General features: G+C 32.7%; 1 protein-coding gene across 9 annotated transcripts in view; it reads right to left on the bottom strand.

Moving 5' to 3' along the window:
* DIP2 (disco-interacting protein 2) overlaps positions 1-21049 on the bottom strand; it is a 651591-nt gene that overhangs the window by 361785 nt on the left and 268757 nt on the right. For 2 of the 9 annotated variants that reach the window (XM_075373061.1, XM_075373062.1), the window contains exon 1: positions 19022-19170. The exons of 6 other annotated variants lie outside the window; for them this stretch is intronic. In XM_075373061.1, coding sequence (XP_075229176.1) covers positions 19022-19094 — 73 coding nt within the window. In that variant the 5' untranslated portion in view covers positions 19095-19170. Of the gene's footprint in view, positions 1-19021; positions 19171-21049 lie in introns of those variants that run through there. One more of the 9 variants, XM_075373064.1, reaches the window with a different exon arrangement.

Here is a 21049-nt window from a genome sequence, read left to right as displayed (position 1 = left end):
AAAGAATAGAATGCACACATAATTTTTAAAGCATACTACACAGCGACTTTCCGGACGCACTGTATTTATTATTATTTATTTTTATGTATTCTACATACTGAAACTTACGGGACACTGTATATTAAAATATATCAGGAAACAAAAACTTTGTAATTTAAATTCAACATAATTTTTCGAAACGATGAACTTTTTAAATTCAGCTAAATTTTATAAGTGGTAGGTAAAAAAAAGACAACCGATAGATAAATTTAATATATAAACCGATCAAAAACGGTATTGTAACGAAGTATAACAACTATCCAGTACGCTATTATGTATTTTGATATTAACTTGATAATCATTTCCGTACTACATTACATAATACAGTCTGATATTAAATTGAATATTAAATTTAATCATGTATGTATATTGTAATATCAGTATGACATGATAACAGTAACACATACGGCGATTACCGTGCAACTATACTAAGGCTGTCATATCAAAAGTTAACACCAATAATACAACAGGTAATACGTATTTGACAAGACATCATGTGTCTTCTAAATATATAATCAACGATAATATCAGTTTACGTTTCGTAACTAATCGTGTAAATGAGGATGCGTAATAATGCAAAACTAATTCAAAAAAATTCTAATCAGAGTTGGTAGAATTAATTAATCAGAAATTGATTGAATCAAGGAAGCATATGTATATAAACCTCACATTCTGATTAAAATCAGCATCAATGTATAATATACAGAGTGTTTCTAAAATGGTGGGCTGGCTATACTTTTTTCGAATTCTACTTGCAAAACTAAATAAAAAATATCCTAAGGAAAAACGGCAATTTCTTCTTCGTTCTCCCACTATTCGCCATTTTATTATTTTTATATAAAAATTTATATTTAAGTTCAACCTAAATTTTTCTCCATCACAATACTTCCTTGTACTTAGTAAAAAAAAAAAATATTAAGAAAAGAGCCTCTATTGAACTAATGTCCTACTAGAAAGTATATAATGAATTATTTCTACATTCAATTCTAAATGAAAACATCCGGTACAGTCTAGTCAAAGAATGCAAGGTTTTTTTTCAACGAGTACGAAATTTACTTAGAAACAATTCAATCGGTAAAATTGTTATTCGTAACAAAAGATTAAAAAAATTTAACTCCGAATTAAATAAATACTTCGAAATAAACAAGAATTAAAAAGATTTATTCGCTAAAGCGAAATAATTAATTCAGGTCGATAATAGTATACGTATACATAATAAAAAAATTTTGTAATAAAATAATACAAAGCTAATTTTGTTAAAACGCAACTGAACTACTGAATTTCATTTAAGTAATAATAAACGACAACAAATTAATTCGCTAACGTAGTGTAATTTAAACAAATTAACTTTTTTAATTAAAACACTCTGCTTGTTCTGTCCACTCAATTTATTTAGAAGGAGTATTTTATTACAGCACTTTTTTTAAAAAACTTATTTAAGTTAACAATGGATTCACAAACGGTTGATTATAAACGTAAAATGAAAAACCCGACATAAAATCCTGTTATTTATTAACTTTACTACGAAATACCAACGCGATTTAAAATCAGAATAAGTTTAACTGCTAAAACTCCTCTGCGTTCATAAATACATACATACAAATGAAATAGAACAGATTAATTTCCTATTAGACAAATAGATTATACAGAAACCCTACTGAGCTATTTTAGATAATAAATAAATATCGTAAAATAAAATGTTTATTTTTGGATCCAAAACTGTCTAAAATTTAGGTCAAGATGTAAATAGAATCTTATCTCTTCGCAGATTCAAAAATTATAAATTTTTCCACCCGAAGTTCTTTTTCCTTCTTAAATATTTAACATGAATAAATTTGCTTTTAAATTATTAAGTGAAACCGACAACACAATAATAATACTTTCGTATCGTTAGTTATTTATTCCTATAAAGTGGAAAAATAATTACACGTCAAAAAAAATTACGTAAGATTTCATTTTTGGGGTGGAGGTAATTTATGATGAAGTTTTATTGTAAAATTATCATTATATGTGCACATCGGCTCTGAACCTGGTCTTCTCAGCTGCTGAATATTGTGCGCCAGTGTGGCTTAACAGTCCTTATGTTCGTAGAATTAATGCTCAACTTAATAACACTATAAGAATGATTGCCGGGGTTATCAGGTCTACTCCTGTGGAATGGCTCCCGGTATTGAGCCACGTACCACCTCCAAACCGTATGAACGCTCTAATAAGAGAGTACAAGAAGATTATGGACAATCGAAACCTACCGATACATGAGGACATTGAGGATGCCAATCGTGGTCGCCTTCGATCTAGAAAGCCACCTATCAAAACAGCAACTGCTGCCACAGAGGAAGAATTCAATCTGACTGACGCCTGGCGTCAAGAACGGACCACAAAGCAGAATAACCAATTCCCATGTATTATTCAAAGGCCGCCGATTTTTGAGTTGCCACGTAAGACATGGTCAACGCTAAACAGAATACGAACTCAGTATGGTAGCTGCGCCTATTTCCTGTATAAATGGGGTAAAACAGCGACGCCCCTTTGCGAGTGTGGTACACATCACAGAAGTTTGCCCTAGGACAGCTTATGAAGGGACTCCTGAAGATTTCCTGATGGCGACTCCAGAATCAGTAGCTTATATTAATTTGTTAAATCTTTGTTTGTAATTTTTAACTGTAATTGGTGTTGTGTTTTGGTGCCCATACGCTAAATAAACAGAAAACGTATAAAAATTTAAAAATGTTTTTTTTACTCCCAACACCAAAATCTAATTCCAAGAAATTTTTTTGATTTGTCTACGTTTACAATGTTAAATAGAAGAAACTAAAACACAACAACGCGCGTACGCACAGAAAAAATACAAAAAATAAAATGTTTGGATTTTGGGCTTTTTTGAAGACTTTTGGTCCAGTCGATTGCAATCAAAGGGGGAGGTGGACATCTAGATGCTAATTTTGTCCCAAAATAACGTTTTGGGTCGCTTGCACTACTATTATGCCTAGGAAGACTTAAAAAAATAATCTGTTAAAGAAATATGCAATAAATAGATAAATAAATATTCAATAAATAAATAGATTAATTTTTGGGGAATTTTGGGGCAGATTAAAAAAAAATGATAAGCAAGCACGCAAGTATTGACCTTAATATAAAGTGGGGTTATATTTGTAAAATTTGAGAAAATTGACCCCAAAAAATAATCTACCCCACTCCCTGAAGATACTGATCCCCAAATTTTACAACAAATTTCCCCATTTACACGAGTCTATGTACAAAATTTCATCAAAATAGGGTTATCCAGTCAAAATATATTAACCTTCAAACACGCCAGCACAAGTACATAGGAACGTTATTCCTACTTTTTATTTTTGTTTTTTGTGATCTCTGGGTTATGAAAAGACGAGAAATACAAAAAAATTCATACCCCATTATTTGACTGATTACCAAACTAGCAGTATAGAGCAGTCTATGGTTGGGATGATAGGAAAGTAACATTTAAATAATACGAAATTGGTTTTCCTAAGGACTATCCTGAATTAATTCGACAAATTCGACTGCTGTGTGGACGTACGCCGTGCATCCCAAGGGGGGCGGGTATATTGAGCATCTATGACTCGGTGTGTAAAAAAAATTCATGAATAAACCTTCAATGCAAGATTAATTTTAAGTTTTTATATTCAATATTTTTCAAAATATAAACAATTTAAATCGGATGATTCTTTTTAGGACACGCTGTATAAGCAAAAATAATATAAATTAATTTAAAAAAATAGTCTCCGAATATATTAATTTATCAAGCAGAACCGACGTTTATTTATTACTACTTAAATAATTCCGCATAATGAGTATTGAAAAGCAAATTTTTTTTTATATTACACCTGGTTTTTTTCATATTAATTAATTTAAGGTAAAAGGATTTGAAGGAATTTGTTAGCGATGTGAGAGTTTGCCAGTAGCATAATAATATAAACCGACTGGTATCATTTACTAACAAAACATGCTATAACATTCCTTAACTTTGATGACCTAATAAGAACCGGAGACCAAGTAAAATTATCATGATAAATCGTTAAGAACGGCTCGAACATTATTCATTAATTAAAAAGAAAGTCATGATTCATTTAACATAACGTCACCGATTTCAAAGTAACCGAATATCTTTAATATATTTTTTAAAAATAAATAAATACTTCCTCTGAATTAAAAACGACAAGCATTTGAAATAGATACTGTCAAATTTATCGAAGAGAAAAAGGAAATGATGTCAGCTTGTTCTTTTACTTCACATATCTCCTTTTCGCAGAATGTTTACGGACATGACGTGACGTATTTATCTAATATGATAAGATATTTCATCTACTCTATGCATTAACTTCAACAATTTGTTGTATTCACAAAAAACAAAAAAAAAAAAAACACAATTCATAAATATTAAAACTAGTAGCTTTCCCAAAATCACTTCATATGTTAAGTCTTCATACATTTGATGACTTCATTCAAATTACCGACAAAATAATTTTAAACGAATTAAAATATTTAAATGAATTATCTTTCAGTTTTAATACAAAAGATTTATGCGTATCTCGTACAGATAAATGTTCTGAACTATAATTTGGACATTTTTGAATTAGATATATGAAATCTGACTTTCTTTAAAACGAAAAAAGGTGCATGTAAGTTAATAAAGAAGAAGATTTCAACTTTTCAGGGCCGTTGAAATTCTAGGATCCTGAACATCAGCCAGACAAACCAAAACAAAAGCTAGATTTTATAGCATTCCTTAACCTTAGATTATATTTTCCTTATAAACAGTAATCATTAGAAAGATTACAGTTTATAAGGAAATTATTTTATTTAAATTACCGGCGATATTTAAATATTTAAACTAAAACCGACGGTCGGCATTAACTAAACTAATGTAATTTCACAACTTACATAAAACAAAATTCGCTTGTACTACCGGCAGCTGGTGTAGCCGCGAAGCTTAACGCACCAGGTACCGAGTCAACGAGCGATCGAGTTGGAGACCCAACCAAATTGAGTTACATTTTTAACACTTCACATGTTATTCATTTATTTAATTCTACGACTCATCAGTGACGCCACAACATAGCACACGACTGACTACAACAGCTCTTTTTTTGGGAGGGGGTGCGATTTTGCAAAAATATTTTTTGGAAATATTGTTATTTTTTAATCATTAACAAAGTGACTAAGAAAAATATGAAATTAATTAGGCGAAATTTCGAGATACTAAGAGTTACCTTGCTCTACAGCCTCACTCCCTTGAACTTTTAAGTTGGGAATTTAACGGTATCAATGCACCATATATAGAAGTAATCTGATCAAGTTTGGTCCAAATCGGTCCAGTAGTTGTGGAGATATAAGATGATTTAGAGACCAATACCGAACTGACACCGGCTTTTTTCGGTTCATGAAGTGGCAAAACGTCAAGATCCGGTGAAAACAGCATTGCCCAAATTGGACCGATTAAAATACCTTCCATTCTACAGCTATAGCGCTATCTAGACGAGAAAGTAAAAATGTATATATTTAAAAGTACATACACAAACAAACAAATACGTTTAAAAAAAATTACAATTTATCGCTACACAACAAACAACAAAACGAACATTCAACCTGGAGCGATATATGTACGCATAAAATACAGGATACAGCGGTGGTATGAGGAAATAAAATCCCTAGAGCCAAATTCGGTTTAAGCTTAAAATTCAATTTACTACCCATCATGTATGTCCATTCGTGTCGTGTCCTATCTATCCATCTATCTTCGATAATCAACAACTACAGACTTGAACGGTTCAAGTTAAAACCGAACTCGCTTATTCAACATATTTATACACAAATTCAATAATGCAACATCCACCTTGGGGTATAGTGAATTATATCGTATCCGTGTAATATAATTGGAAAGAATGCGGGTAACAAGTCTGTTATATGTAATATCCTAATAACAGGAAAAAAGTCTATACTTAAACGCAGCACAAATATTAACACGCCGTGCGGATGTCCGCAACGCACGCACGCACACACACACACACACACACACACACACACACACACACACACACACACACACACACACACACACACACACACACACACACACAAATAAGTATAACCTTATGTAATTTTTAAAAAGCTATAACTAAAGTTATAAAACAGAACCCAAACCACAAAAATACCAATTTTTTTTTTTTTAATTTAAGTTTTCTATAAATTATTATTAACTTTAGTTGAAGATAAGCTACTCTCACAGCATCTCGAATATTTATAGCTGTAATGTATAGAGTTACAAAACAGCGAATATTAGAGGAAAAGTATGACAATATTGCAATAAATAGGTGGTCTGTGTGATGCTGAGGAGATCCACCGAGGAGGAGCGGTGCTTACGGTGCTGGGAAGTGGGAGACCAGGCTGGTTCCCGCAAAGGTCCGGACAGAAGGGGGCAGTGCTTCAACAGAGGGTACACTGGTCACCAACTGAAGGACTGTGCGGAGGCCAAGAATCCTTCCTGCAATGTGCGGGGACACTCGCTCGGGGGGAGGGAGCTGCGGCTGCATGGCCACGCACAGCCGTGCGCCTGCGCTCCCAGGAACAGCGTGGCTTAAGGTTAAAACAACCTCGTTCAGGAGGAGTAGGATGCTCAGGTGTGCCACCTTCGATGATTGAACGGGCACCGTACGGAGGGGGAGGAAAGAACATAGTCGCGGTACGGGATCCCCTTCGAGGTCCCTTATTTAAGCCAAGGCAATGGCTGACCGGAGTCCCGGCGGGGAGATTCCTATCGGTGTCTTCTCGCTTGAGGCATGGCACTTGTAAGATCGTAGTCCTGGTGAGGGTATCTCTTCTGGGGTACCCTTATTAGAGACGTTACACTAACGACCGAGTCCCGGCTGCCTGGGTAGGGCCTTGGGGACGGCATAGCTGGGCCCCAGGGTTCTGCCGGGGTGGTTTGAGACGATGGCACCCCTTGGAGCTACCTGATCTGCTAATTTGGGCTTTACCATAGGCAAAGGGTTTGCAAAAATGATTGTGTTTGAATGTGCCCAGGTAAGAAGTCATGCGCCTATAGACAACGTTCAATAGTAGAAAATCATTTAAAATTTTTCCGAATTTATTCATCAGGTGCTGATGGGGTAGAAATCAACAGTGAAAAGCACTCTAACAAACAGTTATTGCTTTTTTGCAGAGGTAAACAAATTGCCTCATTGGAAAGAAGCGATCGCTTGACGTAATATAATTATCGGAAAATAATATATTTACTGTTTTGTTTCTATTGTTTCGGACATCTATTTCAAATTCGATTAATAACTTTATTAGATCAATTTTTTGTTCTTCATCTCATACGGCGATAGATTTGATGCATATATCTGATACGGATTAAGTAAGGATTTAATATATACAGAATGTTATTTAAGTAATCAGGAATTTGCTTTATACTTCATGAATGTAAATGAAGTGTTGTACTTGTACAATCTCAGGTCGACCGTTCCTGAGACTTGTGGTTAATTGAAACCCGACCACCAAAGAACACCGGTATTCACTATCTAGTATTCAAATCCGTATAAAAGTAACTGCCTTTACTAGGATTTGAACCTTAAAACTGTAGCTGTCGAAATCAGCTGATTTTCTATGACGAGTTCATTAGACCAACTCAGTGGGTTAATTATTGCATATCCGAGACGTATTTCGAGACAAAACGAAATGGGGCTCTACATAATTAAAAAAAATCTGCATTATGGTGCGATTTAAGTTTTGTTCGCCATCTTGGATCAGCCAATTACACACATCGCAATTATTATTTTATATATAGCACTATTTAAACTTCGTTCTTGTATGCATTATGAATGTAAAATGCAATAAAATTGTTCATGTAGCGCGTTTTATCTCGTATTATTGTATAACACGATTTTTCCGGATTATAGCTCGATAACGAAGGCATTAACAGAAAAACGAGTTTCACCATTGTTTTTATTGTAATATTTTAAATCAAAATTATGCGTCAAATGTCCAGCTTCCTGTTTAAAAAAAATATGATTCAATATGGCGGATCCAAAATGCGGACAAAAATTAAAACACAATGCAATTTTTTTTTAACTATGTAGTACCCTACTTCTATCTGCCTCCAAATACCTTTCAGATACACAGTATAAAGCTGTTTCCACGCTTAAATATCTCCAGGTATAACAAAATTCAAAACTTAAAGGGTAAAAAAGTTCCAGGAAAAAAGACCTAATATCAAGGTTAGTAAGCTAAATACAATAGAACTGTTTGGGGAACGAAAATTTTGGGTATAGACATAAATAAATCACTAATTATTAAAAATAAAATGTATTAGTCAACCCGAAAAATTTGTAGTCATTTATATAAAAACATTTTTATTTATTAAACCCACGAAGCAAAAATTCTTGATATTTTATTCGTAAATATTTCAGTGAATCCCATCTCAAAAAAAAAAAAAAACTTACTATTTGTGTTTTAGTAAAAATAAAACAGTAAACGGTAAAAGGAACAATTTTTTAATTTATTGTAAATGAAAACATCAATTAGTCAGGAATACATTCGACCGAACCGAAAATATTTATTTATTTACTCCGGGAAACTGCCTCATTCAAGAAAATGGTAAAAAATATTGTCGTCTAAGAACTATAAAAATAATATTTTTAATAAGAGAAACATCCCCATGAAGATAACAGATGTCATAGTAACGCACACCTACTATAAGACTGGTAGAGGCAGTTGTCATAGTAACTCGATAAATCCGTGTTGCCAAAGACTTTTTTTAACTTCCTTTACAGTTCTAGATAATAAACTAGAGCATAATATTAACACTCCATCTGAAGTACCGTTCATTGGTAAAACATATGTACGTTACAAGACGCTTCTTTCATTAACAATCTTCTTTTTTATAAATATTCTTTACCAGAAAAATATTAAAATACCTCTTTTTATGAAAAACATCAGCATTTCCGTTGATAGATCATTTATTAAAATTAATTAAAAAACAGCCCGTTAAAGTTTTTAAAACAATTCAAATTAGATTTGTATATCTCATTTACCTATCGGTGTTATAGGGTACCACCGTTAAATTACCTAATATCCATTACAATTCATAAATTTAGATTCTATTTTAATTTCGACAACTTTTCCATATATTTATAAATAAATATATGTGATGTAAAAGTTCATTTAACTTAAAGGATATTTTTTAATAAAATATAAAGATAGAAAAGGAATAGTGTTGCCGTTAAATTTAAATAATAGTAAAAATAAATAACAGAAGAATTAGTATAAACATGTTAAAGCGTGAAGGCGGAACGAGTTTATTTTAAAGACTGTTTAAAAAAAAGTGTTAAAAGACTTGCATTACACATTTCTTAATATAGCGGATTACCAATTGAATCTAAAAGTAGTATAAAACGCGTACACTTGAAAGAAAAAAACCACAACTAGCCCTATAATTATCATGACAGTAATTGTATATCTTGGGTAACGTTAACATGTAAATAACAGTAAGGTAACTGGAAACAAACATTAAGATATAGTACACTAAGTAATTATCGTAACAATTCAAATTATTTTCCATAAACACCGTAATATTATATTCATTTTACCTCAAGTATTACGTAAGGAGTAATTGTGGTCCCGCATCATGTTACTTATAAATATCACCGTGTAATACAACAACATTATTGTTGATAAATCAATAATGAACATTAATCAATCCTAGCCGATCAGGGCTCGCTTCGCTCGTCGGATCGTGTAGCCAGACCGTGAACTCAACGCGTTAGTATCTTCGTGTGTGAGAATTTTAAGTATTTTACTGATGTTCATTAAAGAAAACTATCACATGACTTCCTTATACGCCTATTAATTTACATTTACACATTTTTTTTAAATGAAAAGTACATAAAAGATTATTTCATTAATAACTTCTGGTACTTTTTCATGTTTTTTTTTTTTTTGTTATTGAATTATTATTCATCGTAATTTTTTTTCTAGAATAAGAGTTTAATATTTACTAATACACCAATATATTTAAATTTAAAAAAAAGAAGATGAAGTATATTCGAACCGATGTGCCTTCCCCTAAGATCCAAATATTTCATTAATTAAAATTTCATTTGGCTATAACCTCTGGAACCAATGAAAATAAGTACCACTTTGATGTATCGTCGAAAAGAGATTTATTACTGCAGTTGAAAAATTCAAAAATTCATTTTTATTTTTTGGATTTTGGGCTTTTTTCGACAGTTTTGGTTCAGTCTATTGCAATTAAAAGGGAAGGTGGACTAGATGTTACAACAGTCCTAAATCCAAAATTTCAACATCCTATGGCTAATCGTTTTTGAGTTATACGAGAAACATACGTACAGACGTCACACCGAAACTAGTCAAAATGGATTCAGGGATAGTAAAAAAAGATATTTCCTTTAAAATCTTGAAACGAAATTTTTCACGCTCACAATACTTTTTAGTAATTGTGCTTAATTGGATTTCTGTATGGGGTGACACAAACATAATGAAGTAAAAGGATTAATACATACATTTTATATATATATATATATACACAACACACACACACACATAGTTCGTATTTAGAAGCAAGGTAAATTTAAACAACATACTGTTCATAGTACCGTACAAAATACAATTTTTTCCGCTAGATGGTAGCGCTCAACAATGGTTACCGCCCAGCGCATCACGTGATGGTAGCCGCCCACCGCATCACGTGATCCGCTCTGTGCCAATAGCAGCTAAAACAAAAATGTGAGCACATACGATAGATAAACCAACACACCATGATTGAATATTGGAGAGAATCAACAATTATTATTAATCTCTTTAGAAAATTTCCTCGCTTTCAAATGAAAAAAAATATATTACTTTACCTCTAAGAATCATAATTAGATAAAAGATTAAAAAGAAAATTCAAATATACAGTTGATATTAAACACTAAAATATCCACTAATTACCACATCATTACTATAACAAATTGTCGCACGACGTAATATTTGTGGTTTCTGACAATTGTTTTAATATTTCATCATTAAAAATATTTTTTTGAAAACCATCCGTAATATTACTGAAATCTGGGATGAAAATTATTTTAATTCAAATTTTTAAAATGCAATCAACGCTATCTTCCACTCTTTTAGATAATTTAACTAAACACATTAAAGTAATTATTTTCGATTTACCTGAAATCTTGAGGAACAAATTATTATCATAAATGTTCATTATGATACATTACATCTATGAGTTAAATAATTTCAATTCGTCCGTAATATTTATTAATTTATTTTTAATTTAACAAATTAAATTAATTAATTAATGTTATTATCTTATTACTGTTACATTTATTATTATGCTAATATACGGCTTACTAGGGCAAAAACCCTAATACTCATTATGAAATTTTATAAAAGGTTTAATAAAAAAATTATAATTATTATTTTTATTCGATTCGGTAGATAAAACATCACTTTTTTCAACATTAACAGAATTATGTTTAGATAAAAAAACGCAAATTAATGCAACATTAACTAACAATATTCTAAAATAAAATTTCTGGGAGAATTATCTTATCATTTTGCCATCGAAACCGGCGTTAAGATGCTCTTGAAAAGATAGGGAATGGAACAAAAATTTAGACAAAAACAGTGGAATAAGACTGTGGAAATAAAGGAATACAGATTAAAAATATACCTTTCGCTGATGATATGACATTATTAGCTAATAAAAATTGTAAAGAAGCCGACAAATTAAAGAATTATAAAAACACGCTGTTATAATGGGACTTAAAATCGCGTTTGAGAAAAAGAGAATTTAGACGAATGATAAAAACTGCGCGAATTTCCATAGTATAAATAACAAAAAAATAGTGAAAATGGATGATTTTCAAATATCTCTGACAACGATCAGTTGGAATTGTTTAGATAAAAAAGCGTTAATAGTTAAGAGCTAATAAAATGGAATTAGCTTTCCAGCTAAAGAAAAACACATATAACAAAGTCTTTTCCATGGAACTCAAAATTCGACACTATAAAACTGTGATAAAGCTGTAGGCAGTCTATGCGGCAGAAACCCTAAGATTGCAACAAAGGCCTTCTAGAAAATCTAGGAAAAAAAAGGAAAATTATAAGAAAAATTTAGGTCCTAAATTTCACAATAATCGGGTAAAATTAATTCCAAATAACAAACTTTATACTAAAATAGAAAAATTGTCAGACACGATAAGGAACTAAGACGAATTGCATATGACTAATTTATTTAGAACGAATAACAGTAGATCGACTGAACAAATCTTTGATTTCTTCCGAAGTAAAAAAAAATAAAAAATAAAGGTAAATGGTTCATACAAGTTCAAGAAGACCTAAAAAGGAGTGAAGATAATTGAAGAAATTTTAAGTGAAAGACAAATTTTAAAAAGCATAATAAAAGATGAAAGTAAAAGGTTCCCAGAAGCGCCAAAACCCACGAACAGCAGAGCTGAACTTTTTGAAAAACGAAGGAAAGAGACATCAGAAAGAAAGAGAACTACTAGGCAAATAGAAAAACCAAAAAAGAAACAACTGCAAATAAATAAATGATTTAACGTGTTCCAAAGTAAATTATAATCGGAGAGAAAAAAAATCATAATGGAGTTACAAAGAATAAACTACTTTTGACATCAGTAAAACCAAATGAAAAAAAAAAACATATTGAGATCGAGTAAATTTTTATTTTTTTGATTTATTGATAAAATTGCAAATTTAAGTGGATGGTGAAACTGCCCTAACAAATATTCCACTGGTGTACTAGTATTCCACTGGAATACAACAAAATTATACACATGTACATTAATAATTACAAAAATTTTTACAACAAAATTATCTAAGTGCAAAATGTACATTAAAACTTTGATTTTGGATTTCATAGCCTTTATTCTAAAATTTCGAGATGGCCGTTATTTAAGCATTTTTAGAAACGTTTCCACGGACTTCTGTGTTTCGTTGTAATTGTACTACTTTTAATCAATATTTAGGATAACTGATCCAGCAAGTAGGGATATGAACAAAATTCAAATAACACTATGAGGTAAGTAGAAAATACGTGGAATATGCGCTGCGTTAATTCTATTATTAGCTGAGCAAAGTGTGGTTATTCGTTCTGTAGTAAAGACTTCAAATTTTTAAAACTTTGAATTTTCCTAAACTATTTTTTTTTTCAGAATACTGGCTGCATAACATCTATTGTACCTTTGAATATTTGGGTAAAAGCAGTGAATGAAGTTCAAAAAAAAAACCTTCTTATCAGAACACAGGAATTAAGCAAAAGAGATGGAACAATACGTTGAAATTGATAAGTATTTAAAACCAATCCATGCTTAATAGAGTAATAAACGTTACATCATTATCTTTAACATCAAAACGTAGGGCAAAACTTAATCTTAAAGTAAAACTAATAAAAACGATTACAAAAAAACACAATAAATTATTAGTTCAATTTACGGTTTTCAAAAGTGCCGTGGATTCATTCCACGGCACTATTATTGTTACCTGTTAAGTTAAATCCAAGGATCTAACTTCATTATATCCGTATCATCAATATAAGCAAACTGTATCATTCAAAATTTTGTTTTCTCGATTGATGAATTAATTCACCACAGTAGCTAACAAAGAAGCTTGAAACGTGGGAATATGAAGGTGGAAATTTTTAGCGTATGAAGAACGCCATGCCTGACCGGGATTCAAATCCGGGACCTCCGAATGAAACGCCGATACGCTACCACTCCGCCACGGAGATCATTTATTTAGTCGTTATACGGGTCGCATCACTGAAAAATATTATTAGTCGACAAAAAAGAATTTCGTTAAGATGATAAACACTTTCTTATAGGAAAAATTTTACGTTAAAAATTTCAAAATATAAACGCAAATGTAAATAAATAAATAAATAATTAATTATATGATAATCTCCTGGTTGTGGCTACCAAAACAAAGGATGACGTTGTAGAAAAAGCAAATTCTGCCAGAAGTATTGTTGATGGTTTACTGGGACCGAGAGGGTTCTCGATGGCAGCGAAAAACAAGTCATTAAGGCAGGCAGACGAAGGCTTGGTCCTATTTGTCTGAAAGTAAAGGGTGTGACCATTGAACTAGCAACAAAAGAAAAATGCCTAGGGATTTGGTTGGACAGGAGATACAGTTTCCGGCGGCCGTATGTCTCGGAGAGGATTACGAAGGCAGAGAAAACGGTTGCTGCCGATTCGAGATTAATAAATAGAGTTGGCGGGCCGCGCACCTCAAAAAGGAGAGTGCTTGTTACGATGGCGCGGTCTGTAGCAATGTTTATAATCACTTCCGTTCCTTAATGGAATTATTGGCGGAGGAGGCCGTTGAAAGAGCAGCTGTGAAGTCACTATCAAAAAAGGGATCTACATGGCAAGCGGCAAACGAGGTGAGATGGCTCACAGTCCGGTCTATGGATAAGAAGGGTGATCCCCCATATTAAGCCGTGGATTAACAGAAAGCACGTTCAGCTAAACTACGATCACTCAATTCTTAACCGGAAATGCAAATTTTAATAACTATTTATGTAGGATGCAGAGGTAAGGAGAACCGAAACACGTATATATTGTGGCGAAGTTGATACGCGAAAATACACGCTCTTCAAATACCGGAGATGGGAAGAGTTCCATGTAGAGGTCAATCGAGTTGTCGGTCGCGTGACCCCAGATAACGTAATAGAGGCCTTGATTTACGGTAAGAGGATCTGGGATATGGTGGAATGATACGGTCGTTGCCATAACGCAGTGTAAGTTTACAGGGGAAGTGGCCGAAATTGTAGATCCAGTCTGTTCCACGAAATTAACTAAACACTAATGGACTGAGTATACCGAAAGGTGGTCCGCCAAAAAAAAAACCTTATATGATTAGACTTACTTACTAGCCAACGCCCACTCTTGGCTGTGAAGCCAACTTGTGGCTCAACAAAGGCCTTCATCATCCTTCTGCGTGTGGTCCAGAGCTCTGCAGGTTCTCCAAGTTTCCTGGCCGTACGCTGGAGAGGTCATAACTCGTATGCGATGTAGATACGAGGCCAGATAGTCGTTTCCGGTTTTTAATCTAGATGCAGCAACGCTGACTGGTCGAGGGAGGCTATAGCTTATACGGCCATGTGTGGCAAGGCTCCTACTTCTTGCCTGGCGGTGATTCTTTGCGGTTTTCGCCAATCGATTTTTTTGAATGCAGAGTTTATTTGCTCTTTGGTTGAGCCAACAGAAAGCGTGCTGGAAATTATGTTTTTTTTTTTTTCACGAGATAATTTAAACGAAATTTTGTAAGAAATTATGAGGTAAATTTTTATTCTTATTCAGTTCATGAACCCATGTAAAATTAACCGATTCAGAATGTCATAAAACACGCTGATGTTTCGAGATTGACTTTTCTTACAGATGAATATTTTTTTTACAAATAGGTACTTAAACAAAACGAGAAAAGGAAAGACGTATTAATTAGTATATTTAAAGACAAAAATCATTAAGAAATATAAAGATACGGGTTATTAAACATTAGTTCAGATAGTACATAAACGGCAAGTTATTACTTTAAAATAAAAATTCATTAAAAGTAGTATGCTTTTTAATAAAAAAAACACACACACACACATCTTTGTTTATTTAATGGGGAGAACCGAACCAAAATAAATTATATAGCTTGGCGCACTTAAATACCACTTAAAAGGTACATATTGTATAACTTCAAACGATACCAGGTTTGTATGATGAAAGAGTAAAATAGCAAAACGTACAAAAGACTAACGTCTCGGTTCCCAAAACTAACCTATTCAGATAGATATGCTATGCATTACAATATTCCTTTACTAAATTAACGAACCGTAGTAGAAGAATACGCTATTTTTCAAAACACTTCGGTCGTGTTTCTTTTCAAAACACAATTAATCACGTAAAGATTAAGAAAAAAATTGAACATACACTTGTAATTATGTTTTTATCAATTAAAATTAACAGTAAATGAAAAAAAAAAATCAAAAAGCATGCTCTTACTTAAGTGTACTTTAAATACTATATAAAGAGTGTCCCACGAAGAAATGGGCAAACTTTCAGAACATTTTCTACTGGAGAAAATACTGAAAAAAAATCACATATAAAACACAAAATTCGCTATTTTGTGTTAAATACAAGTTTTTTTTTCTTTTAGGTTTATACTACTACATATACATTTATTAATGTTTATACTTGTAGTACTACAATAGCTTTGTTAAATGAACTGATAAATGCGGAATATTTAGTAACAAAACTTGTAGAGAATCTAATTCTGACAAAATTAACGTGAATGCAGCCAATGAAACTATTAAAAACGTTTAAAATCGGTTTTTAATTGACGCAGAACAGAAGAAAAATAGATAGAAAATCATATTATTTTTTGTGTACCTAATAAAGATTATTCTTAACATAAAAAAAATAAATAATTAATAAATAAATAAAATACATGAAATGATAAATGGTGACAAAATATAAATCTCAGTTAAAATAATTGTTCGAAATTCCCTCTTCACAATATACACTGCACTCTGCCCGAGTAAAATAAATATTTAGTAACCAACTGTTTTATGGTATTAACCTTTTGTTGGTGTAGTATCGTTTTAATTTGGCTCCAAAAGAAGTAATCTAATGGCCAACGCATGATTGGTCCACCACGTCCAATCCTTTTAAGAAATTAGCATTCAAGTGATTTCTAGCTACTAAAGAAAAATGTACGTTCCTCCATCGTGCCGAAAAATCATTTGCAATCTAGTTTGTAAAGGTACATCCTCCAACAGAGCCGGCAAAATACGTTTCAAGAAATGAACGTATTCATTTCCCGTAAGGCTTTCATTACAAAGAAATGGATTGCCATAAATAATACCACTCCAAACATTAAGGTGAAATCTATGTTGGAATTAGTTTCTACAGTATCATGCGAATTGTCTTAGCTCCATAAATTACTATTTTTTAGAATTGAAGACTATTTTTCCTAAAAATGGCTTCAACAGTAAATAAAATTGTGTTTCATTACGAATAAAACGATTTTCAGTCTATTTTTTGTCTTCAATAAAAAATCGATTTTTAAAAATATTTATTGGCTGTATTTACGTTAATTTTCTCAGAATTTAACTGCCTATAAGTTTCGTTATTACATCTTTCGTATTTATTAGTAATTTCACAAACTATTAAACTACAACTTAAACTTGTTTTTCGACACCAAATTTCCTGTTTTACGTCGGATATCATAAAAATTACTGGAGTTACAGTTCTGGGACCTGTTTTATTCTATGTAGCAGCTCAAGTTACATAAGAAACCTCCAACTTCACTCCTAAATTTGAGTCCCAAAAATTACAGAAGTGCTTCTTTTTATTAGAACAGCTGAAATCCGAGCGAAATCTTTCGCTAGCCGCAAGTCGAAAACAAACAAAGAATATGTTGTGAAAGATTCTCTTCGTGGGACACCTGTGTAATTCGAGGGTAAGTAAATTATTATCCGCAATTTAGTTATATTTTTGTTTATGTTGGTAGTACTGTCGTGTTGCGTAGATGACGCATGCGTGGTTTAATTGTTGTTATGTGTGTGCAGGTTTGATGCTGCTAGGTTAGTTCCATTATCGCTGCCCTGCCATTAAACATGGCCGCTCCGCTTTCTGTTTGCACCGAGTTCAGCGATCCTTTTTTTGTGGCCGGAAGGTGTATCAGGGGCCGAAATTCATCGAAGACTTTCGGTACAGTACGGAAACAGTATGTTGCCGCAACGGAGTGTCTACGAACGGATTGAAAAATACAAAAACGGTCGCATAAGTGTTACGCACGACGAAGGAGCTGGACGACCGTTTACCGCCAAAAATGAGGAAAACATTGAGGGTGCACGCGACATGGTTTTTTTAGACAGACGAGTAACTATCGATGAAGTGGCATATCATCTGCAAATTAGTCGCGGTTCTGCCTACGAAATGATCCGCAACATACTTGGGTTTCATAAAGTCTGTGCAAGATGGGTCCCAAGGCAACTCACACAATCGTATAAACAAACGCGCTTGGACATATGCCAAAAACATTTGGATCGCTTCGGTAACGAACGGGACATCTTTGACAGAGTCATCACCGGTGATGAAACACGGATCCATCGTTACGACCCGGGGAGTAAACGGCAGAAATTCGCCCTGCAAAAAAAGTTCATGACCCAACCGTTCGCAGGAAAACTGACGCTTACGGTTTTTTGGAACTTACAAGGCCCACTACTGGAACATTATGAGGAAAGGGGCACGACAATAAATAGTGCGCGTTACAGTGAGATGCTTACTGCCAAACCGAAGCCTGCGATTCGAAGCAAACACCGAGGACTGCTGTCGAAAGGTGTTGAGTTGTTGCACGACAATGCCCGTACACATACTGCCGCCCGCACGGCCGAAACGCTCCAGAAACTCGACTCTGAAGTACCGGCTCGTCCTCCGTGTAGTCCTGATCTTGCCCCTTCTGACTACCACTTGTTTGGTCCACTCAAAGGGGCATTAAGGGGCCGTCGATTTACCTCGGACGAAATAGTGAAAGAAGCGGTGCATTCCTAGCTAGCAGCTCAACCGAAAACCTTCTTTTACGAGGGCATCAGAAAGCTTGTGCAACGATGAACCGAGTGCGTAAAAATGCAAGGGGACTATCTTGAAAAATGACGCACATTTAAGTTTCTTATTTGTATTGCAATAAAATTGATAACTACATATTATATTTTGGTTAAAATTGATAACTACATTGACTTACCCTCGTACATTTAATAATGTAGCATATGTAGATTACTTAATATATTGTTTACACAATATAATACATATCGTTAAAAAGTAAAATTAATACCAACGCGCGCGCACCATACACACAAACAAAACCTTTCATTATAAATAAAATTAAAAAAAAGAAAAATATATATATAGATTTTTTTTACCAATAGTAGGATCTTCAAACTGCTGTAACCACACATATAACTCCTCCAAATCGACAAGCGGATCGTCATCCATGTTGAAGTGTGATTAATTAAACGCACTCACACATATAAAACATTTATTAACACATTATCACTTCACTATAGTTGTAAAACACAAAATAACAGTCGAAAAAATAAAAGTTAAACATTTTATACACGATTATTTTTGCATTATTATATAATATTTACTTTTTTGTTTTAACGAATTAAAAAAAAATCATTTCAATACTCTGTAAAAACCATAAAAAAACTCATAAAAAATAAAAATTATTCGACTTAAAGTATATTAAAAAAATGTTTGATCTTGTTTCGAAATTCAAAAAAATCCGGTAGATAGAGAAAACATAAATTTATATTATTATTATTTAAATATTTTTTCTGATCTAGTAAGAGATGATTAACGGATAAAAAAAAAGACGATACCAAATTTTATAAAAATCTTAGCACTTAAGAATAACAATAATGTAAAACCGTTGTGTAAACATCTTTTTATTGTCAAAAAAAAAAAGTATATAAAAATTGTATACGAGTATGTGTGTGTGGAAAACTGAGTTATTATAAAAGTTAAAATATATTTTACACCATCGGTTAACAGTCGACAAGTTTTAGTAGGTTAAACTACAACGACGAAAGAAGGAGAAAGAAAAAACTTTTAAAACTTTCATCGTTGGTAAAATGAGAATTAAAAAGAAAGAGTAGATGTGATATTAAAGATAAAAAAAAAACATAATACATAATGCCATATGACATCATACAACAAGTATGATATTACAATCCCTCACCGTATATGTTTTTACACACGCGCGCGCATACACAGTAAATACCATAGTAGCTTCTAATATATATATTTTTTTTTTTTCGAAAGTCAACGACCGGACCAGTTAAAACTTTATAGGAGCTCATGTTGATGTTAGCAGCCGTCAAAACAACTCGACCAGATGACGAATATGACTAAAAGAAGGGGAAGTATCAGTGAGAGTATACTACCGACCGACTTAGTAGATGCGGCGATGGGAAATAAGCCAATTGGTTTATTTGTTAGAATTGGTCATGTTCCAAACGAGTAGTAATCATAATATGTTGTATTATTACTATTATTCCACGTGCCACCACATGACATGCTGTTATTCAACATAGGGTAGATATTATACGATATAATATAAACAAACCGTAAAAAAAACTATCAAATGTAGAAATCTTGTTTAATGAGAAAATATAATAAAGATTTTATTACTATGTCTGCATCAGATCTAAACAATAAATTTGGTAATTTAAAAGAAATATTGGAAATAAAAAAAGTGAATAGGGCAAATAAATCAAAACAGAATCGTGGAAAAAAATTCTGGTCTTTTCACTAAGTCTTTTCTATGCAACTTTTTTATAACTATTACACGATTTAATAAATAACAGTTGTACTCCAACTTACGAATAAATACACCGGAAATATAAATGTAAAAAACCCTGTTTTTTTTTGAAGTACAATAACTTTGTTAAACGGGCAATAAACGTATAAAACATTTAACAAAATTTGTACAGAATTTAATTCTGAACAAAATGGTGTAAGGAAAGTTGAATAAAATAAAGTAAAATTAGAAAAATTCGAATTTTATTCAGGAAACCAGGTTCACTACCTACATTCGTACCAGCTACGAATGATTTTTCCAACACGACGATGTTATTGATGAATTTATTATCTAGGCGGTTCAGCGCAGTGCAGTCGTTAATACTCAACGTCTTTCTAAACGGATCGGAGTTTCAAATTCGATGGTTTGAAAGCCACTAAACAAAAGTTTTATACTTATGATAAACAGCCAATTCAACATCTGTATCCAGTAGACGGTTCGCTTCGCTTGGATTTCTGCGACTGACAGAATACAAATCGACAATTCTAAAAGTACGTTTTGTTTACCGACGAGATAAATTTCATTCTGGTCAATGACTTACAGAATGAGCATACATGGGCAGAAGTAAATCCTCGTGAAACGATGG

This window comes from Lycorma delicatula, chromosome 8, assembly GCF_047948215.1.
Source record: "Lycorma delicatula isolate Av1 chromosome 8, ASM4794821v1, whole genome shotgun sequence".
NCBI classification, from domain to species: domain Eukaryota; kingdom Metazoa; phylum Arthropoda; class Insecta; order Hemiptera; family Fulgoridae; genus Lycorma; species Lycorma delicatula.
Note: the sequence above shows the minus strand (reverse complement) of the source record. Positions and strands in the feature narration are given on the sequence as shown.